The sequence below is a fragment of the Mandrillus leucophaeus genome, unplaced genomic scaffold, assembly GCF_000951045.1.
Source record: "Mandrillus leucophaeus isolate KB7577 unplaced genomic scaffold, Mleu.le_1.0 Scaffold199, whole genome shotgun sequence".
NCBI lineage: Eukaryota > Metazoa > Chordata > Mammalia > Primates > Cercopithecidae > Mandrillus > Mandrillus leucophaeus.
In genome coordinates, this window is record NW_012102020.1 from 158,739 (window position 1) to 180,593 (window position 21,855).

A 21,855-nucleotide genomic window follows, 5' to 3' on the forward strand; every position below is an offset into this window, starting at 1 on the left:
GGCCTTTATTTCTGTGAGGATGCAAACATTAAGTATAATCAATTAAAATCACATGCAGGATTTTAGCTCAATCATACTGTTTTTAAAAACCACGTGTATGACTTCAGATACAGACAAACACATTGAAAAATGACATCCTGAGGGTGTAGTGAGCAAAATCTAAATTGAGGGAAACAGGACAAATAGTCTTGTTTCTTTAATAAATAAACGGCAAGAAAAGACAGCAGGAACCAGTGTGTGGGAGGGAAGCCTAAAGATCAAGAGATTCAGTATCAACCAACTGCAATGTATGAACTTTATTCTGATCTTTATTTGAACAAAAACTGTTTTTAAAAATCCACTACACTAATTCTTATCCTATATACCAATTCACTGGTTCTCTCATAGATAACGGTGTATCTCAGATACTGAGCAACTTGGAAAACAAAGTACATCAAACCCAATTTCCACCCAGCTATATTCATCCAGAAAGTAAAATTTACATTACTATGATTACGTAGATAACATTCCAGATATTCCAATTCTGAGGTATAAATCCTTCTAGTTCTAACATTTATTTCATATACGATTTATCTATTTTATATATTAAAATACATATATTCTATTATCTGCATACTCACGAGTTTCAATTTTTTGAGTGGACCTAAACATTTTTTAGTTCAAAACGGTGCAAAACAATCTCCTCTTGTCCCACTAACAATAAGTGTATTTCTAGTGTGAACATGTCTATCAACCAGCGTCTTTTCCTTTGACTGCTAGAAGTCATTTAAAAGCAGTGACGAGTGAAAAATGAAAACAAAAACACAGCAATGAAGAGAAAAAACCAAATAAACAACAAGCCAAAATATCCATCAACTCCCATTTCTGTCAAACCTATAAGATTACTATAATTCCCAGATCCAAATTATGCTTCAGAACGGCCCTGGATCAGTCTACAAAAGGTAGAATCTATCCAGGGAAAAACGTTATCGACAAGAACCATAGTTTAGCTTTTCATTTTTCCAGGAGTAATCTTTTTATCTAGAAGCGCTTCACAAATCTCCATCTGGCCCAGCCTTAGCCGCTGTCTTACCCGGAGGAGTAAAGCTCAGATACTTCTGCTTCACTGTGTTGGAGTCGTAGAACTTGAGGACATCCAGCACAGCCTGAGGATTCTTCTTTTGCTCTAGTTTGGTGATGTTGGAGGTCTGTAGTAATCGAGCCCACTGTTCTGGCATGCCCTAACAAAAAGACATTCAGAAATTAGGTATGGTTTAAATTGACACAATAAAATTAATTTCCAGAGATAAATGACAAAATATACAGAACAAAACAATCTTGTAAGTGTAGGTTTGACTAAATTCTAAAAGATCTTGTTTTCTAAAGGTCTATTTTTTCTTTTTCTGAGACAGAGTCTCGCTCTGTGGCCCAGGCTGGAGTGCAGTGGCACGATCTCAGCTCACTGCAAGCTCCGCCTCTGGGTTCACGCCATTCTCCTGCCTCAGCCTCCCGAGTAGCTGGGACTACAGGTGCCGCCACCACGCCCGGCTAATTTTTCGTATTTTTAGTAGAGACGGGGTTTCACCGGGTTAGCCAGGATGGTCTCGATCTCCTGACCTCGTGATCTGCCTGCCTCGGACTCCCACAGTGCCGGGATTACAGGCATGAGCCACCGCGCCCGGCCTGGGTCTATTTTTCTAAGTCTGCTTTGCATAACTAGAATGAACAGGCTCTGCTCTCTAGGGAAACAATATATCCAACCACTAACACTTTTATAAAAAGCGGAAAGCAGTAAGAATTCATAGTTGACATATGGATAGAAATGTTAATTTCCTTTTTTTGTGAGATGGAGTTTTGCTCTTCTTGCCCAGGCTGGAGTGCAATGGCACAGTCTCAGCTCACTGCAACCTCCACCTCCCGGGTTCAAGTGATTCCCCTGCCTCAGCCTCCTGAGTAGCTGGAATTACAGGCGTACACCACCACGCCCGGCTATTTTTTTTGTATTTTTAGTAGAGACGGGGTATCACCATGTTGGCCAGGCTGGTCTCAAACTTCTGACCTCAAATGATCTGCCATCCTTGGCCTCCCAAAGTGCTGGGATTACAGGCGTGAGCCACCGCGCCTGGCCTAAAATGTTAATTTCAAATTTAATAATGAAGGAAAATGTTTGAGTGCTATTTTACATGTTATAAATGGGCCCAAACTAGGTAAACTTACAGTGAATTCTCCAGTAACAGCATCAAAGCCAACATGGATGGTGTGTTCAAAATCAGATGGAGGAGAAATTTCTGGCCGTTCCTTCTCTTTCTTTTTACTTCCTAGAGGGCATCAGAAAAAAAGAAAAAGAATCAGCCTATTTAAACAAGACTAGCAAAGGCACTTACAATTTTTTTTTTTGTCTTTTGTTTTTTTACACAGGTTTTGCTCTTGTTGCCCAGGCTGGAGTGCAGTGGCGCGATCTCAGCTCACTGCAACCTCTGCTTCCTGGGTTCAAGCCATCCTCCTGCCTCAGCCTCCCGAGTCACTGGGATTACAGGTGCGCACCACCCCTCCTGGCTAATTTTTGTATTTTTAGTAGAAACAGGGTTTCGCCATGTTGGTCAGGCTGGTCTCAAACGCCACTGCTTGCCCGGCGTATTATATTTTTCCTAAAACATATTAGGATCAAAGTTATTCTAGAAAACATATTAGGATCAAAGTTATTCCAGAAAAGATTTCCCCTAAAAACACTGGCTGATAGGAAACCAGTAAATGGAGTAAAGCGGACTGTCCTGCCACAGAGCAGGGCTGGACACAACCAAACACCGTCCTGATGAGGAGGCACATGGAGCGAGCAACAGCAGGCCTGAATAACAGAGCACAGGCAGAAGAGACACCCCTTAGGGCACCAGCTCTCTCACAAAGGGCTCCATCTCAGATTCTGAGCAACGTGGACAGCAAGCACAGCAAACCCCATTTCCGCTCAGCTACATACATTGGGAAGTCAGATTTGCATTGCTGGGACTCCGCAGAGAATACACACTGTCAGGACAAGCAGTGACAAGGCCACCTCTCCTTTTTTGTGCAAGCCTAATCCTTCCTTTTCAGTGGAGTTACTAATTGCCACATTTTAAAACTACACAGTTTTTCTATGATCCGAGCGCAGAAAAAATTATTTCTGCAACATTTCTGCCATACACCTATCAACAATATTCTCTGTAAACTCCAACACATCAGTTCCTCCCCGCAACCCCTCCCTCTCAGCTCCTCCTGCTGCAACCCACAGTAGCTCATGCCTAGGCCTCCTGCACAGTTCCTGTCCGTGACATCCCTTCACTCCTGCCCTGTGCTGGAATCTGTTTTCTGGATCTTATGTTTTCCTCCTCTAGATTTATCCCTTTAGTTGATAGTTCTTGACTCATTATATATATGCATATATACGTTGGAAATGTGTTTTTTTACCCTCAGCATTTCCAGTGTTGCTATTGAGAAGGCCAGCGCCATTCTGGTTCTCGTTTGGAGCCACCGTTGGAAGTCAATGTCTGTATATGTGTACACCTGTCTCTGGAGGCTCTGCCCTGTTGCAATTATCTGTTTGTCTGCCTTTCTGCCTCTATCAGACTGCCTGGATTATTTTCTTGCCATTTTGTAACACGCATTGAAACTATGTCACATAAGTCTTCTTTTTCTTTTGTCAAAGCTTTTTGGGTAATCCAGTCCTCTGTATTTCCATATGAGTTTTAGAATGAGCTTATTAATTTCTACAGAAAGCCTGTTGGAATTCTGACTAGAATTGGAATGAATGTACAGATGAATTTTAGGGAGAATTTCTTTTTTTCTTCTTTTTTTTTTTAGAGGGAGTCTCGTTCTGTCACCCAGGCTGGAGTGCAGTGGCATGATCTCAGCTCACTGCAACCTCTGCCTCCCGGGTTCAAGGGATTCTCCTACTTCAACCTCCTGAGTAGTTGGGATTATAGGCGCCCGCCACCACACCTGGCTGATTTTTGGAATTTCTGGTACAGGTGGGGTTTCACCATGTTGGCCAGGCTGGTCTTGATCTCCTGACCTCGTGATCCATCCTCCTCAGCCTCGCAAAGTGCTGGGATTACAGGCATGAGTCATCACACCCAGCCTATTTATTTATTTTGAGAAGGAGTCTGGCTCTGTCACCCAGGCTGGCGTGCAATGGTGCAATCTCAGCTCACTGCAGCCTCCACCTCCCAGGTTCAAACGATTCTCCCACCTCAGCCTCCCGAGTAGCTGGGATTACATGTGCCTGCCACCACATCCAGCTAATTTTTATACTTTTAGTTAAGACGGGGTTTCACCATACTGGCCAGGCTGGTCTCGAACTCCTGACCTCAAGTAATCTGCCCGCCTCAGCCTCCCAAAGTGCTGGGATTACAGGTATGAGCCACTACACCCAGCCAACATTTTTGAGAATTTGTAAAAGGAGACCTCATGTGTCTTTAAAGAGAACGTATATTCTGCTGTTACTGTGTGGAGTGTTCTATAAACGTCTATTAGGTCAAGTTGGCTGATAGTTACGTTCAAATTTTTTATATCCTTACCAATTTTATGTCTATTTTTTCTACCAATAACTGAGAGAAGTTTTGGAATCTCCAATTATAATTGAATTTTCCTGTTTCTTCTTGAAATCCTCTCAGTTTTTGCTTCGTGAATTTTGAAGCTGTTATTAGATATATAAATGTTTAGTTCTATTATATCAGCTTAACGAACTGGTCCTATTATCACAAAATAACAACCTTCCTCATTATCACTGATAGTATCTTTTAGCTCTGAAATCTAGTTTGTCTGCTGTTTATACAGCCAGTCCAGGTTTCTTTTAATTGTTAGCACACCTTTTCTATCCTTTTATTTTGACCTATTTTGTGGCTTTATGTTTTAAAGTAGATTTCTTGTAGGTAGGTCTGTTTTCATCAATCTTTTCTGCCTTCTTCTGGACTAAGTATTTTGAGATTCCCTTTTATCTACTCAGTTGATTGTTAAGCTAGAACTCTTCATATATTAACATGTTCACCTGTTGAAATTGTACACGTCAGTGGGTTTTAGTATATTTAGAGTTGTGCAATCATAATCACAATCTAACTTTAGAACATTTATCATACCCAAAAGAAACCTTGTACCTAATGGCAATGACTCCCCATTTCAGCCGCTGCCCAACCACAAACCTCAGGCAACCACCAATCTACTTTGTCTCCATAGGTTTGCCTGTTCTGCTCATTAATCTAAATGGGATCACACAATATGCAGTGTTTTGCGAATGACTTTTTTCACTTAATGTTTTTGGGATTCATCCGTGTTACAAGGTGTATCAGTGCTTTGTTTCTTAAACACTCAAACGATTATCTTTCAAAGAAATTTAGGTAAGAAAGAACGCATCCCACAGCGGTCCCCAACCCCCAGGCCACGAACTGGTACCAGTCCCAGGCTTGTTATGAACCGGCTGCACAGCAGGAAGTGAGTGGCAGGTGAGCGGGCATCGCTGCCTGAGCTCCACCTCCTGTCAGATCAGCAGTGGCGTTAAGAGTCTCAGAGCGTGAACCCTAGTGTGGACCACGCACGCGAGGGGTCTAGGCTGTGTGTCAATCAGCAGCGGCGTTAGATTCTCATAGCATGAACCCTAGTGTGGACCGCGCACACGAGGGGTCTAGGCTGTGTGCTTCCTATGAGAATCTAATGGCTGATGACCTCAGGTGCTGGGTCTGTGGAAAAATTGTCTTCCATGAAACCAATCCCCGGTGCCAAAAAGGTCGGGAACCACTGATGAACCACTTCCAGTGCTTTTCATTCTTTCCTGCAAGTCCACATTTCCATCTGACATCACCTTCCTTCTGCCTGAAGGGCTTAGTTTAACATTTTTTGTAGTATGTCTGCTGACGATACACTCTTTCAGCTTTTATGCATTTAAAATTCTGTTTCCTCCTTTGTTTTGGAAAGACACTTTCAAGAGTATAGAATTCCAGGCCGATAGATTTTTTTCTCTTTAAATACTTGAAAGATGTTGTTCCTTGTCTTCCGGCTTGCATTGTTACTTAGATACAGTCTGTGATCTCTCTATCTTTGTCCTCTATATGTAGTGAGTCTTTTTTTTCTGGTAGCTTTTAAAATTTTCTCTATCACTGTTTTTCTTGTTTGTTTGTTTTGGTTTGAAACAGGGTCTCGCTCTGACACCCAGGCTCAGTGAGCCGAGATCGCACCACTGCAACCTTAACCTCCGGGCACAAGCAATCCTCCTGCCTCAGCCTCCCCAGTCCTGGGAGTACAGGTGCATACCACCTTGCCCAGATCATTTTTCTTACCTTTTTTTTTGTTATTTTGTAGGGATGGGGTTTCGCCACGTTGCCCAGGCTGGTCTCGAACTTCTGGGCTCAAGTGATCTTCCCACGTTGGCCTCCCAAAATCCTAGGATTAGAGGCCTGAGCCACTGCGCCCGGCCCTATCACTGGTTTTAAACAATTTGATAACTGTAAGCCTTGGTGTAGTTTTCATGTTTCCTATGCCCAAATTTTGTTAGATTTCTTGAATCTGTGGGTTTACAGTTTTCATTAAATTTGGAAAATTTTAAGCCATTTTTCAAAAAAGTATGAGGATATTTAAGCTGGTTTTTATTGGATATGTTTGCTTAGAGAGTCTCTGTAATTTACCTGTTGATTTTCTTTCTTTTCCTCACCCCGTGCCTAGGTTGCTGCCTCCTTTCCAGCACTAAATGGCACCGTAAGTCCAGGTTTGCCTTGGTTCTGGCAGAGTGCAGCCCATCCTAAACGGGAGCGAGGAGCCCCAGAGGGGATACTCTGGCAGCAGTACAGGCAGGGTGCTGTGGAATAAACCTCCTACAACACGGTGGTGCTGAACAGCCGCTCTATTTGGCATCCCCTCTGGCTGAGTTACACGGCAGGGTTTCCAAGGCTGGGAAACGTAATCCCACCTCCCTCCTTTGCCTCTGGCTGCCCTCAGGGGAGTTCTCCCTTTGGGCACTCCCTATGCCTCCTGTGGGCTAAGGCAGGGACAGGCCTCCTGCCAGGGAACTCAAGATGGTGGGGAAGGTGGCTGTCCTCTTCAATCTCACTTTTTCCCATGTAGAAACTAAACTGGGGGAGATTTTCCCACACTCAGTGCCAGGCGGACGGGGGGAAGGGGTGTTGCAGATACAGAAGTCCGATTCTTACAGCATGCTTGGAGTTCTTTCATTTCTCTGTGCCCCTATCTTTCTCATATTTGAGTTCTTGGATATTGCTGGCGATCATCTTAGTGCTGTATGTTCTTGGTTTTCTGTGGTGGGAACGGCAGAGTGAGTGAAGCCAGTGTGCTTCTATACCACCACTTAAGAGCTAGAATTCGCTATTTCCTTAATTGTCATTAGTTAGATCTTTTAACTGTTATCTTTTCTCTCATATGTTCCATCTTTGTATTGCTGTTTAATTCTTTGGGATAATTTTATTTTCTTTTTTTATTTGAGACAGAGTCTTGCCCTGTCACCCAGGCTGGAGTGCAATGGTGCAAACTCGGCTCGCTGCAACCTCAGCCTCCCAGGTTAAAGTGATTCTCCTGCCTCAGCCTCCCAAGTAGCTGGGATTACAGGTGTACGCCACCAAGCCCAGCAGCTACTTTTTGTATTTTTAGTAGAGACGGGATTTCACCATGTTAGCCAGGCTGGTTTCGAACTTCTGACCTCAAGTGATCCACGCACCTGGGCCTCCCAAAGTGCTGGGCTTACAGGCTTGAGCCACCACTCCAGCCGGGAGAATGTTCTTGATTATCTCCCACTCTTCTTTCTATTGCTATCTTTTGTTTGTTTTGGTAATTTTAGATGTTGATATTCCAAGAATTAGTTTTCCATTGTTCTCTGTTCATTCTTTCTCTGCGAACTCTTTTCTTGTTTCATGGATTCCTTTATCTCCTCTCTCTCTGAAGGTCACACAGTATGTGTGTGTGCGCAAGCTGGGGTTTTGGGGTTGTTTTCTCCTTACACTATTTAAGTTCTTGTTTTTATCCCTATTGTTTTGGACTCTCCTTCTCATTTATAAAGGGTTTTTCATAAATGTCTGGTGATCCTTTACTGTCTACTCACACAGGAAAGTATTAAAAAGCTAACTGGGAGACAAGCCAACCTTACCACTAAAGATAAGGACAGCATGCAAGGTACCTAAAGTATTTTTTCTCCAGGCCACTGTTTATCCAGAGAAAAATCCTCCAATCTCCACTCTGAGGGCTATGAGTCAGGCTACAAGTATTCTGAAAGCAGGATGGGGAAAGGAGATGAAAATGCTGACTTGCACGGAAGTCACCTTCTTTATTCTGGAGCTTCAACTTTTCCTGACTCCCCTGATAAGAACAGAGGCTTCTCTGGTTTAATTTCCCTTGAAATAAATGTAAATGTCAGTTTATTCTTTTTTCCTTCCAGAGAATGGGGGTTACATTTACGTGGATTGTGGGGTGTAAAGGAGGAGTCCTGGCGGGCCTCTGACACTTTCTGTGTTGATTTTCAACTAATCCCCCTTCTTTTCAGCATGTGTATTACATCCCACCCCTACTCTGACACAGTATTGTGTATCTTGAGCTTCCGGAATTTTTACATGGGAAACTTGGTCCCCTTCTCACAGATTCCCCTCTGCTAACACTTAGGTTATGTGTTTCTCTGTCCTGCTGAGTCAGGTGCCAATTTTCCACCACTTCCGCCTTCCAAATGTGTACTGAGGCCTCTTTCACACTACTATCTCCTCTTTTTCTCTTTGACCTTGTGTGCGTGTGTATATACATATATGTGTTTTTTTTTTTTCTTCTGTCATTTTAGTTGAATCTCGGGAGGGAGAGTAAATAGAACGCCTCTGTATGTGGTCAACATGCTTTGTTTAACCTGAAGATTCTTCTAATATCAAAGAGTTAAAAATCATGCTGTTTGGTAAGTCTGTACATATAAAACTGGAAATGTTACCATATGCTACTCTTTGTTTACCATGGTACTACTAATTTAGTATTGGTAGGAAACACAATAATACTTATTTAACTAGTAATGACAGACTTATGCTCAAATGTCCACCCCCTTTCTAGGCACATAACTTAGAAGAGATCTGGTCACAGTGACGGGGAAGGGAATACTGGTTATGGAAAGGAGCAGAGGGAAATGAAATTGTTAAGTCTGGATTATCTTTACTGAAACACAATTATTAACATATCTATCATAAATTACTTTTCTCTCAATTTTCACTAGACTTTGAGTAATTTGAGGTCGTGCGCTCAACATTTCTTTATGTCCCTTGGCTTCTAACGGAATATCCCATATACAGGAGAAAATATTTGTTGGTTAATGATAAACTAGTAGTTTACAATTTAACGTACTATGATTACATGTGTTCTTTCTTTTAAAAAAAATCTGCTCAGCATCCTACTTCTGGAAACTTCCCTCACCCTTCCTCTATGCAGATAGTTGGGAAAGATGCCATTTTCTTACATGACTATGGTCACAGATGACTGGTCCAAGGTGGACATTTAATTCAAGCCAGGTCCGCACAGCTTCCCACATACCCTCGGGCAACTGGTTCAGGGGCAGCTACCTCAGCAGCTAAGCCAGACTCAGCTCCCTCAGAATCAGTCTATCACCAGTGACTGAAGTTACAAGAAACTGAGCCCAGGAATTATATTTCTTAACACATAGAGAAAAAACATTCTGAAATAAGAAATATAAAATAAGAAAGAAATATAAAAAGAAGGGTGAGAGATATCCAGCAAGAGAACTCCTGGTCCCTGCTGTGTCTAAGGCCTAGTCAATATTCTTCAACTTGGAAATGTTAAGAGTTTAGAGAAATATATATATTAAAGTTTCATATATGATGGAAGTATAGAGTAAAAAGTTAAAGGAAAGACACAAAAATGATTAAGCAGAACTTGAGACAGAGTCACATTCATTCATTCAAAATAAACATAATATCCTAAAAATCTGTTTAATTCCATTTGTTTTTACGTAACACACATACAGGTACTCTGTATATTTTAATAGTCTCAATGGGAAAAGGAAGGGATATTAGAAACAGCATCTAAAACAAAAAGATACCAAAGCATATCTCGAATTGACCAATGTGCTGGAAGGACAATGTGCTGGAAGGACAATGTGCTGGAAGGATATTGCTATATGAACAGAATGTCTTTGATACTGTTATATGTAACAACTCCAGAAGCCCAGAAATAGAGGGCCAATCAAAATAAACTTATGTAGATGTGGGGGTTCAGTCTGGATGGCAGAAGAAATTACAGAAATAGAAAAAAGCGAACCTTCTTGGAGGCCAGGGAGTTTTGGATAGCTTCAAATAGTTTGGCTGAAGGCAGCCAGATTCTCTTTTCAGGAGCCAGAGAGCTTAAGGTGCAGATACAAAGGAATATAAAGTAGTTTATTTAAAGAGTTTACTCATGTGGTCCTAAGACTAACCTTTGATGATTTGTGGGCAAGATGGCCCTCTCCAGGGTGGAGGTGACCAGGTTAATTACCCACAGGTCTGTTGACTCAAGCCTTTGTCAATTAATCTATACTAAATAAATGCAAGCTTCATTGGCTAGTCGAGGCCGGTGGTTGCAACGTCTTTTTTTTTTTTTTTTTTGAGACGGAGTCTCGCTCTGTCCCCCAGGCTGGAGTGCAGTGGTGGGATCTCCGCTCACTGCAAGCTCTGCCTCCCGGGTTCACACCATTCTCTTGCCTCCCCCATTCTCTTGCCTCAGCCTCCCGAGTAGCTGGGACTACAGGTGCTCACCACCACGCTCAGCTAATTTTTTGCATTTTTAGTAGAGATGGAGTTTCACCGTGTTAGCCAGGATGGTCTCAATCTCCTGTCCTCGTGATCCGCCCACCTCAACCTCCCAAAGTGCTGGGATTACAGGCGTGAGCCACTGCATCTGGCTGGTTGCAACTCTCTACAGCACTCTCCTGGGAGTCTGTAAGCAGCCCGGACTCTCAGTTGGACTGACAAGCATAACATCTGTGTCAGTGTAAGTTATTAATCTGTCATTGGGACAGGGTCTGCGGGACAGATCCCTGCATGTGGACACCTTAGCCTTGGAGAAATCTGAAATCTGTTCATGTTTCATAAAATGAAAGTAGGTCAACTTCCCACTTCTGTTTATCAAACACAACCATCCACAGGAGGTTCACCGGGCAACCAGAACACCTGATGGGAAGTAATGGACCAGGGTAAAAAACTTATTTTAATAAAATGAACGATTTAACTAGTGTCCTAGGGGGAAAAAAGATTCTTAGAATCATCTTCCAACTTCATTAGACAACAAAACAGCAGCAGGCAGGCAGCAACCTTCAGCCAAGAGGCAGAGACCCCGAGTCACATGTTGACAAAAGGCACTGAAAAGAATCCTAAGTAGGCTGCTGTCATGTTCTCCAGGGCCACTACCTTTTAGACTACTTCGAGCTAGTCTAAGGCTAAACAAACAAAAGAAACCCCTTATCTGTTTAAAAGGAAGACTCTTCTGTTTCTAGTCTAACCATAAGCAATTCCTTCTTTGTTCTTTTGACATGCAATAGCTTCAAATTCCACCACACAGCAGAGAAACGGGTCCCCAGCCCCTGGGCCATGGACCAGTACAGGTCGATGGCCTGTTAGGAACTGGGCAGCTCAGCAGGAGGTGAGCAGTGGGGAGTGAGCACCACCGCCTTAGCTCCGCCTCCTGTCAGATCAGCGGCAGCATGAGATTCCTATAGGAGCACGAACCCTATTGTGAACTGCACATGTGAGGGATCTAGGTTGCACACTCCTTATGAGCATCTAACTAACGTCTGATGATCTGAGGTGGAAGAGTTTCATACCAAAACCACCCCACCCGCTAGCCCCATAGAAAAATTGTTTTCCAGCCGGGTGCAGTGGCTCATGCCTGTAGTCCCAGCACTTTGGGAGGCCAAGGTCGGCAGATCACCTGAGGTCAGGAGTTCAAGACCAGCCTGGCCAACATGGTGAAACCCTGTCTCTACTAAAAATACCAAAAAAGTATCCAGGCCTCATGGCAGGTGCCTGTAATCCCAGCTACTCGGGAGGCTGAGGCAGGAGGCGAAGGTTGCAGTGAGCTGAGATCACACCATTGCATTCCAGCCTGGGCAACAAGATGAAACAAAAAATAGAAAAAAAAAATTGTTTTCCAGGAAACCATCCCCCCCAGTGCCAAAAAGGTCGGGACCCACTCCTCTAGGAAATAGGCAGAGAAGTATGGGCTACTATTATTAATCTTAGAATTCAGTTTTTTATTGTATTTATTTATTCACTTATTTTGAAACGAGTCTTGCTCTGTCGCCCAGGCTGGAGTGCAGTGGCGCGATCTTGGCTCACTGCAAGCTCCGCCTCCCGGGTTCACGCCATTCTCCTGCCTCAGCCTCCTCAGTAGCTGGGACTACAGGCGCTCGCCACCACGGCCGGCTAATTTTTTTGTATTTTTAGTAGAGACGGGGTTTCACCGTGTTAGCCAGGATGGTCTCAATCTCCTGACCTTGTGATCCACCCGCCTCAGCCTCCCAAAGTGCTAGGATTACAGGCGTGAGCCACTGCGCCCGGCCAGAATTCCGTTTTTTAAATTAGAAAGGTTGTTTACAGATCGAAGTCATAACCAACCAGAAGTGAAGGTGCTTATAGGTTGAATAACTAGATGTGAAAATTGCTTTAGTTAATAAAGACAATATTATTCAACTCTGGCTGTATGAATAAAGCTTATTTTAAAAAGTCAAATGGCTCATTGACATTTTCATTATTAAAACTAGTAGACTAGTTAGGCCATTTCTCACTTGGGCTACTGCAAAAACCTCCTAACTAGTTTCCAACTTCACTCTCACACTTTGAACAAAACCTATTTTCTGTAAGCCTATTATTCTCTCCTATCTAAAACAGAGAGGTGGCCAGGTCTTTCCCCTGTTTAAAAATCTGTAATGGTTCCCCAGGAAACAGGATAAAATCTGAGCTCTGTAGCATAGAATACAAGGCCCTTTATGACCTGGTCACTGCCTACCTACCTCTTCAGCCTCTTCTGCTGTCTGCAGTGCCTACACACACCCTTCTGCAATTCTCTCTCCTTCCCTCTCTGCTTTCCAGTAACACAGGACGGCCCTCAGCTCCACGGACGTGCTACGATCCCTCCTGCAGGTGGGCCACTGAAGCAAGCTCTTCCCCAGGCATGGAACACACTTTGTAGCTGTCGTTGCCCTTACTCATGCTGCAGTCATCAGCTCTATTATCATTTCCTTAGGAAGCCTTCCCAGGCATTCCAGATTAGACAGACGTCTTACACTACACCTTGGTACCATAGCTTGTAATTCCATAGCCTGTAATTCCATACCATGGTTGTAGATTGCTGTCACGGGACACTATCTGCTTTGCTTGTCACTTATCTCTGATTATTCACATAGTATACACATTAGCAAGCATGGAAAAAAGATTTGTTCCATCAAGTTGTCCTAAAAAGGCATGATCGGAAAGGATTTCTAATTTTCTCAAGTTTTTCAGTGACACCAATTAAAACCAGTAAAGAATAACTGAAAACATCCTAGAGTCTTTCTTTTCTTTTTATAAAAATATTAGCTGTTTTTTATTTTTTTTTGTAAGGAAAGCAGTAAGGGATGTAAATTTTTTAGTGGAATAAAATGAATTATCTCTAGATCAGGCCTTACATTAGAGATGGCAAAAATCTTGAGGTCGTTACGATTTTTTAAAAATAGAAATACAATTGTTTGCCTTTTAGACTCTTCTGTTTCAAGACGATGTACTGAGCACATACTGTAGTCCTCTCCCTTCTACACAAAATCCGAGTATTTCACAGAATAAAATTCACGAGGAATGCTCAAGAACGAAAAGCAATTAGGATAAGACTAGGGAGACAAGCAGCGCTTAGGATGTCGGTGGGAGAATGCTTCTGCAAACCGCTGCAGGTGGCTGAAACTAGAAGCGAGGAGGGTGGAAATGGGGGGACCCAGAGGCAACAACTAGGGTGATGAACGGGATAATCCAGTAAGAGCAGCAGAGCAGGTTATTTCTATGTTCACAAAAGCACGGATATGCACACACCACACGGTTCTCCCTCATTCCTAATGCCGAAATCTGGGCCCAGTGACTGGGCTGTGTTTCAGCTTCCAGGTAGGACCAGTAAGTGTAAGAGGAAAAGGAGGTAGAGCTCCAGGGACAGGAGGAATCAAGAAGCATCCTGCCCTCCAAACATTCCACACATCTCTTTGTCTCTGAGACTGAAGACGACCTGCAACTAAACTTCCCTGTAAACAGGCTACACAGAGGCTCCGCAGATTCTCCACCCTCAGTTACAAAGATAGATGCAATTCTCCCCTATTTGTCCTACAAAATCTATACAATTCCTTTTCTTTTTTTGAGACAATCTCGCTCTGTTGCCCAGGCTGGAGTGCAGTGGCGCAATCTCTGGCTCACTGCAAGCTCCGCCTCCCAGGTTCCCGCCATTCTCCTGCCTCAGCCTCCCGAGTAGCTGGGACTACAGGCGCCCACCACCTCGCCCGGCTAGTTTTTTATATTTTTAGTAGAGAGGGGGTTTCACCGTGTTAGCCAGGATGGTCCCCAACTCCTGACCTCGTGATCCGCCTGCCTTGGTCTCCCAAAGTGCTGGGATTACAGGTGTGAGCCACTGCGCCCGGCCCAAGAATCAAAGTAGCCACAGGTTTTTCTTTGGTGCTGTTAAAGTACATGATAAACAGATTCTAAAATTTATAGAAAAAGCTGAAGAAGAATCTGGTTAAGAAATTTGTTCTATCAGACATTAACAATAATTATTTAAGAGCCAAGTGTGGTAGCTCATACCTGTAATCCCAGCACTTTGGGAGGCCAAGGCTGGCAGATAGTTTGAGCCCCAGAGTTTGAGACTAGCCTCGGCAACATACAAAAATTAGTTTATATATATATATAAAAAAAAAATACAAAAAGTAGTTGGGTGTCATGCACCTGTAATCCCAACCACTTGAAAGGTAAGGCAGGAGGATCACTTGAATCTGGGAGGTGGAGGTGGCAGTGAACCAAGACACATCACTGCACTCACTCCAGCCTGGGTCACAGAGTGAGACTCTGCCTCCAAAAAAAAAAAAAAAAAAATTATATAGTAATCAAGACAGGGTGCTATTATTAGCTCAGGTACAGACAACCTAATGGAATAAAATAGAGAACACAGGAACAGACTCTCACATGGAAACTTGATAAATAATGGTGTTATAGGTCAGTGGGGAAATAGAAGACTCAATAAATGGTCTGGGATACTATCCAAGTTTAAAGAAAAAAGTGAAAGTGAATCTTTTCACAGACATACAAAAATAAAATCCAGATAGCTCAAAGATTTAAAGTGCAAAAGGCAAGCTATAGAAAAAATATAAGAAAAAGTCTTTATGACCCCAAGTTAGACAAAAATTTCTTAAAAAACAAAAACCTCGAACCATAAAAGAGAAATTGAGGCCAGGCACGGTGGCTCATGCCTGTAATCCTAGCACTTTGGGAGGCCGAGGCAGGTGGATCACGAGGTCAGAAGTTCAAGACCAGCCTGGCCAAGATGATGAAACACTGTCTCTACTAAAAATACAAAAATTAGTTGGGCGCAGTGGCAGGCACCTGTAATCCCAGCTACTCGGGAGGTTGAGGCAGGAGAATCGATTGAACCTGGTGGGGCGGAAGCTGCAGAGAGCCAAGATTGAGCCACTGGACTCCAGCGTGGGTGACAGAATGAGACTCTGTCTCAAAAGAAAAAAAGAAATTAATTCCATTATATCAAAATTAATAACTTCTATTCATTAAAATATACTACTAAAAGGGTAAAAAGGCAAATCACATCCTGGAAGACTATCTTTAACATCATATGATTGACAAAAGATTAGTTTATAGACTAAAAGGAATGTTTATTAATAGAAAACGAAAAAGTTAACAACCCAGTAGAAAAATGGATGAAAGACCTTGATATGGTTTGGTTGTGTCCCCACCCAAATCACATCTTGAATTCTCACGTGTTGTGGGAGGGAGCCGGCAGGAGGTAACTGAATCATGGGCAGGTCTTCACAAGATCTCCTGGTTTTAAAAGGGGGAGTTTCCCTGCACAAGCTCTCTCTGGTTGCCTGCCGTCATCCCTGTAGGACATGACTGGCTCCTCCTTGCCTTCTGCCATGATTGTGAGGCCTCCCAGCCATGTGAAACTGTAAGTCCAATAAACCCTTTTTCTTGTATAAATTATTCAGTCTTGTATAAATTTATCAGCAGCGTGAAAACTGACTAATATAGATAGCGAACAGGTATTTCTTTCTCTTGAAGAGATATTTCACAGAAAGCACACAGGAATGGTCAATTAACCTGAAAAGGTGCTCAGTTTTTTGAGTAATCAGGGAAAGGCAAATTTAAACCACAATGAGCTACTATTTCACCCCTCCCAGAGCTGCCGAGGGTGTTCGGCAATGGGAACTCTCATCTCCTGTGGGGGAGAATGTACACTAAAAACTTTTAGAAAACAATCTGACAAACCTAGTCAAGTCACACACGGGAATAGCCTGTAACCCAGCAATTCTAATCCTAAATATATACCTCTGAAGGACCTTTAAATCTTTAAGCCAGGACACACACCAAGAAATACATTTTATATCCTGACTCAGTATACACATAACTAAAACAAAGCCTTTCATAAGACAACGTTTTTACTGTGTGCACAATACTCTGATTACATTCTTCTATTTCATTTAGTGTTGTCCACTACACAGATTTCAAAACCCCCCAATGCACTGGTTTTTAATATAAGCTGCACATCAGAATCATCTGAGGTATTAAAAAAATTAAAAACAAAACCAAAACTGATGCCCAGGGTAAGCCCCTAAAGATGCCGATTGCTGATTCAACTGGAATGAGATGGAGTTTGAGCGCAGAGTTATTAAGCTTCCCCCGGGATTCTAATTAGCAATTCAAGAACTAAACTAACAGATCGCCTGAAGCTTGAGAAGCTTTGCCCCAGAGAAATACCTCAATAAGATGTATGTTCAAGATGTATGTTCAAGATTATCCACAGCAGCACTACTCATGAAAACAACCCAAATGTCTACAGATAGGAGACTGGCTAAATAAACTGCAGTATATTTACAGTGCAGCAATACACAGCAGTGAAAGTGAACAAACTACACCATACACATCAACAACTCTCAAAAGCATAAAGCTGAGTGAAAAGGATGTGGAAAAAATAAAGACAGCATAATTCCATTCATAAAAGGTTCCCAAACAGGCATGCCTAAACCACAGATATTTGAGGGTGAATAGATACGTCATAAAATTACAATAAAAATGCAGAATTCAGAATGGTGCATATTGGGGACAAAGAGAAGGACCGGATGGGGCATAGCAGATGGGGACTTCAGAGGTACTGATAAAATTCTAGGCTGGGTGGTAGGTACAAGGATGTTTTATATATATATACACAGATACACATTTTTTTTTGAGACAGAGTCTCACTCTGTCCCCCAGGCTGCAGTGCAGTGCCACGATCTCGGCTCACTGCAACCTCCACCTCCCAGGTTCAAGTGATTCTCCTGCCTCAGCCTCCTGAGTAGCTGGGATTACAGGCACACCACCATTCCCGGCTAATTTTTTTGTACTTTCAGTAGAGATGGAGTTTCACCATGTTGGCCAGGCTGGTTTTGAACTCCTGACCTCAAGTGATTTGCCCGCCTCAGCCTTCCAAAGTGTTAGGATTAACGAGTGTGAGCCACCATGCCCAGCCTATATAAATGTATACTATATATATTACATATACACTATATATACTACACATATATTTTATATATGTATACTATATAGTATACAGTATGCATATATATAGACTATATACTATATAGATAATATATTATTGTGTCTATTATGTCAACACAAAGTAAAAAAGCCAAATTCAATTTGACAGTGGTTATGGCCTATATCCGGGTATATCCATTTGTCAAAACTGTGTAATTAATATCTGTGCATTTTGGTAACTGTAATTTTATCTAAAAAATAAGTGGAGGCAGGATGTTGAAATTAGGTGACAGCATTGATTACACTATTCTGTCTACTTTGAATTTATTTAACATTTTCAGTAACAGAAATTTTTTTAAGAGAAAGAAAAAAAAAGGATAAGGCAAAGTTCATTTTTAGAGAACTTGTAAAGTTTTGAGATCAGCACTCAAAAGTTATTAGATGTTGACTGTAAACACAATAAAACGAAGACTTCAGAAATCACCAACAAAAACTGAATGAATATCAATTACAGATATAAGGAACTGATAACCCTAAATGCAATTAGAGTCCCCGCTAGGAAACCAGTATGTTCACTCCCCCTTTCTTAGGGGGACCTTGAGTTGGCTACAGCAGGTAAGTAATTTGGAGAGAAAGAAATGGAAAGGAGGAGTAGAGGAGGATAAAACTGGAAGATTCTCAAAATGACCAGAGATGGGGGCACTCTCCTGCATTTACGTAAACGCAGTTCAATTTGCTCACAAACCCTTCCGTTACCCAAAATCAACCACCAGACTGTCCACACTTTCTGTTTCATTTTACCATCTTTTCCCTTTTCCAATGCCGTCCCCAAGTATACTTTATCTTGAGAATTCCCCTACTCTGCCCTTGATTCTAGCTCTCCATAGGGAAGTAATAACAACTCTTTCAGCGATTTTTTCTGGTGTTAACCTTTATCTTTTTTTTTCCTGACCTCCATAATTTTAAAGACCAAGTTCACATGGCCATTTTTAGGTCTTCCCACTTTAAATATACTGACTTACTACTCCAATACACACTTCATTGCCTTCTTCCCATGCACAATTTTTGGTTCATTGCTTCATCTTCCTCTTTAACCTTTACCTAATCCAGCCTAAGTACATTTTTCATTCTCAAATGTGTCAAACACACACCTTATCGCTTCCTTTAAATAAACTTTAAAAACATACTTCCATTAAGGCTTTTCAGTTATAACTTCACAAGAAATCTTAATAAAACAAAATTAGAAAGAGGTGATATACAATGAAATGAATAGGTTTTCAACTGTTCCATGATTACACTCTATGAATCTAAATTCTCCAAGACTTGATTCTTCATTAATACTAACTCAAATTCTCACTGATTATCTCACTTAAATGTGTATTAAGGCGTATTACATACAAAGCACCATTCATCTTCTACTTGGGTTTACCTCTCCATGTAGAATATTAAGAGGTATATCTTTATCTTCGCATATATATTTTTCCAGCCATCAGAGCCATATCACCATGTTTAAGGTGATGAAACAAATGAACCCCTTACCCTTATTCTAAAATCCACTAGTGTCTGTAATCCATTACTTAATTCTAAAATCCAAAAAGCCCTGAAAACTGAAGGGTTTTTGCTCAAATTTGACAACAAAACTAATTTAGCGATTTCAACTTATTTGAGACTATTTGTAGCCTTTATCCCACCTTTGTGTGACTAGACCAGTGGTTCTTTTTGTTTTTGAGACAGTCTGGAAGGAGTGCAGTGGTATGTCCCTGGCTCACTCCAACCTCCCCGTCCAGGGCTCAAGCCATCCTCCCACCTCAGCCTCCCGAGTAGCTGGGATTACAGGCATGTGCCACCATGCCCGGCTAATTTTTGTATTTTTGTACAGATGGGGTTTTGCCATGTTGCCCAGGCTGGTCTTGAACTCCTGAGCTCAAGCAATCTGCCTGCCTTGGCCTCCCAAAGTGCTGGGATTACAGGCATGAGCCACTGTGTACGGCCCAGTGATTCTTAATTGGAGTAATTTTGCCCCAGGAGATAGGTCCCTGCAAACAAATTATTTGGCACCAAGATGTCAACAGCATCGAGGTTGAGAAACCCCGAACTAGATATATTTTGCTGAGGACATCAGTCTGTGAGTACTGAGGCTGCCTCAGACTCTTCTGAGGGCATTATAGAATACCTGGTAAAAAACAGTATTTACTACTCAAGAATCACAAAAACTCTTAATTCCAAAACACAGTTGGCTCCGGGGATTTCAGACAGGGGACTGTGGGCCCTATATCACCATTCTTATAATGGCAGGTCTCCTCAAATGTCACAAATCTCATTAAAATATGGCCAAGGTCTCAGAAAACAAAGGAGATGAATATAGAAATTCACTGGCCGTAACAAGTACGGTGAGAAACAAATTTACATTTTTTTCTCTTTCAAAATCACAATTTAAAATAAACTAGCCTTTTAAACGGTGCCTGTATATTAGCATCGATTGTTTTCATGATCTGTTTTAATGTTCTCACCATAAAAGTTATCAACACGGGTAACATACAATAATAAACCAACACTGAGACTCTTAAAACCACAAGTGCTGTTTACCTTTCTCTGTGCCTGAGAATATGGAGATGATTTTGTGCCTGGGCTTCTTCTCCTCCGGAACAGAGGGCAAAGGTTTCAAACTGTGATTGGCTGACAAGGGGTCTTTGCCTCCAGTGCTAAAGATGGTGCTGCTCATTCGCACAGGAGGTGCTGGAGGCTTGTCTTCCAGTTCTCCGTTATCAGACATGGTTCAGAATTACCAAATGGCCTGAACCTGGAAAAAACACAATTAGTAACAAAGCAAAAAACGGCACGAACAAGCAAAAAACAGTCATAACTACCCCTGCCACAATTCCAAATTAGAAAATAGTATCCATTTAGAGTGACATTTGCAAAATTCTGGAAAAATCAATGTGTAAAAGATGTAACTCTCTTGAGGTGTAACAAAGGTAATTTCCCCTAACAAAGTTGGTAATGGTCAGCTGGAAAATGTTTGAAAAGTCACATGGAAACGTGATGATACTACCAAAAGCTCCTGATCTAATCAATAGATTCTAAGAGACCTTCTCAATGGAAAGACAGACAACATGAAATCTTTTTTTTTTATTCCAAAGAGGAAAATTATGTTCTGACCAGCAAATTACAGGATATCTTGGGGAGGTGCACCTCTAGAGCAGAGACAGACAGTTGGCTATTAAGCCTATCAAACAGCACCCCTCTGATCTGATTTCACGCACACCAACTTTGCAGTTACAACTCAGCCTTCACAATAACTTGACTAAAAAATTCTTATTTTTGAGATGGAGTCTCACTCTGTCACCCAGGCTGGGGTGCAGTGACGTGATCTCAGCTCACTGCAACCTCCACCTGCCAGGTTCAAGAGATTCTCCTGCCTCAGCCTCCTGAGTAGGTGGGACTACAGCCGCACGCCACCATTCTCGGCTAATTTTTGGTATTTTTAGTAGAGACGGGGTTTCACCATGTTGGCCAGGCTGGTTTCAAACTCTTGACCTCTGGTGATCCGCCTACCTTGGCCTCCGAAAGTGCTGGGATTACAGGTGTGAGCCACGGCATCCAGCCTAATCTTTGTATTTTTAGCAGAGACGAGGTTTTGCTACGATGCCTAGGCTGGTCTCGAATTCCTGACCTCAAGTGATCCACCCGCCTTATCCTCCCAAATTGCTGAGATTATAGGCATGAGCCCCCATGCCTGGCCGAGGATTCTTAAAACAATGCACTGCTGAGGCAGTATTTGGTCTCTGAAAATCTGACATCCTAATTTACACAAATTAGTCTTTTGAGTTTTGCAGACAATCACAAAGGAGCTTGGCCAATCTGGATACACTGACAAAATTAAATACAGAGCATGGCTGAAAGGCTGAGCGTGGCCACATCCCACAGGTTCTGTGACACCAGCAAATGCCCTGTCCAGGCAGTTGCGTAATCCCTCTTACCTACATGGCTAATTCAGCGGAAACCTCAACCCTGCTTACCCATACTTCTAGGCATGTCTTTAAAAAAGTAGATTACACAAATTTGAAATCAGCAGGAAAAGGGAGAGGATCCCTAACTTACATATGAGTTCTGATACAAAAAAAAAAAAAAGCCATGT

General features: G+C 42.2%; 1 protein-coding gene across 1 annotated transcript in view; it reads right to left on the bottom strand.

The window, feature by feature from the left end:
* Nucleotides 1–20,801, bottom strand: part of PAK2 (p21 protein (Cdc42/Rac)-activated kinase 2) — a 49,949-nt gene extending 29,148 nt beyond the window's left edge. Inside the window, 3 exon segments of the mRNA XM_011978694.1 lie at nt 1,051–1,220; nt 2,197–2,297; nt 20,304–20,801. Coding sequence (XP_011834084.1) covers nt 1,051–1,220; nt 2,197–2,297; nt 20,304–20,490 — 458 coding nt within the window. The 5' untranslated portion in view covers nt 20,491–20,801.
* Nucleotides 20,802–21,855: the final 1,054 nt, after the last annotated feature.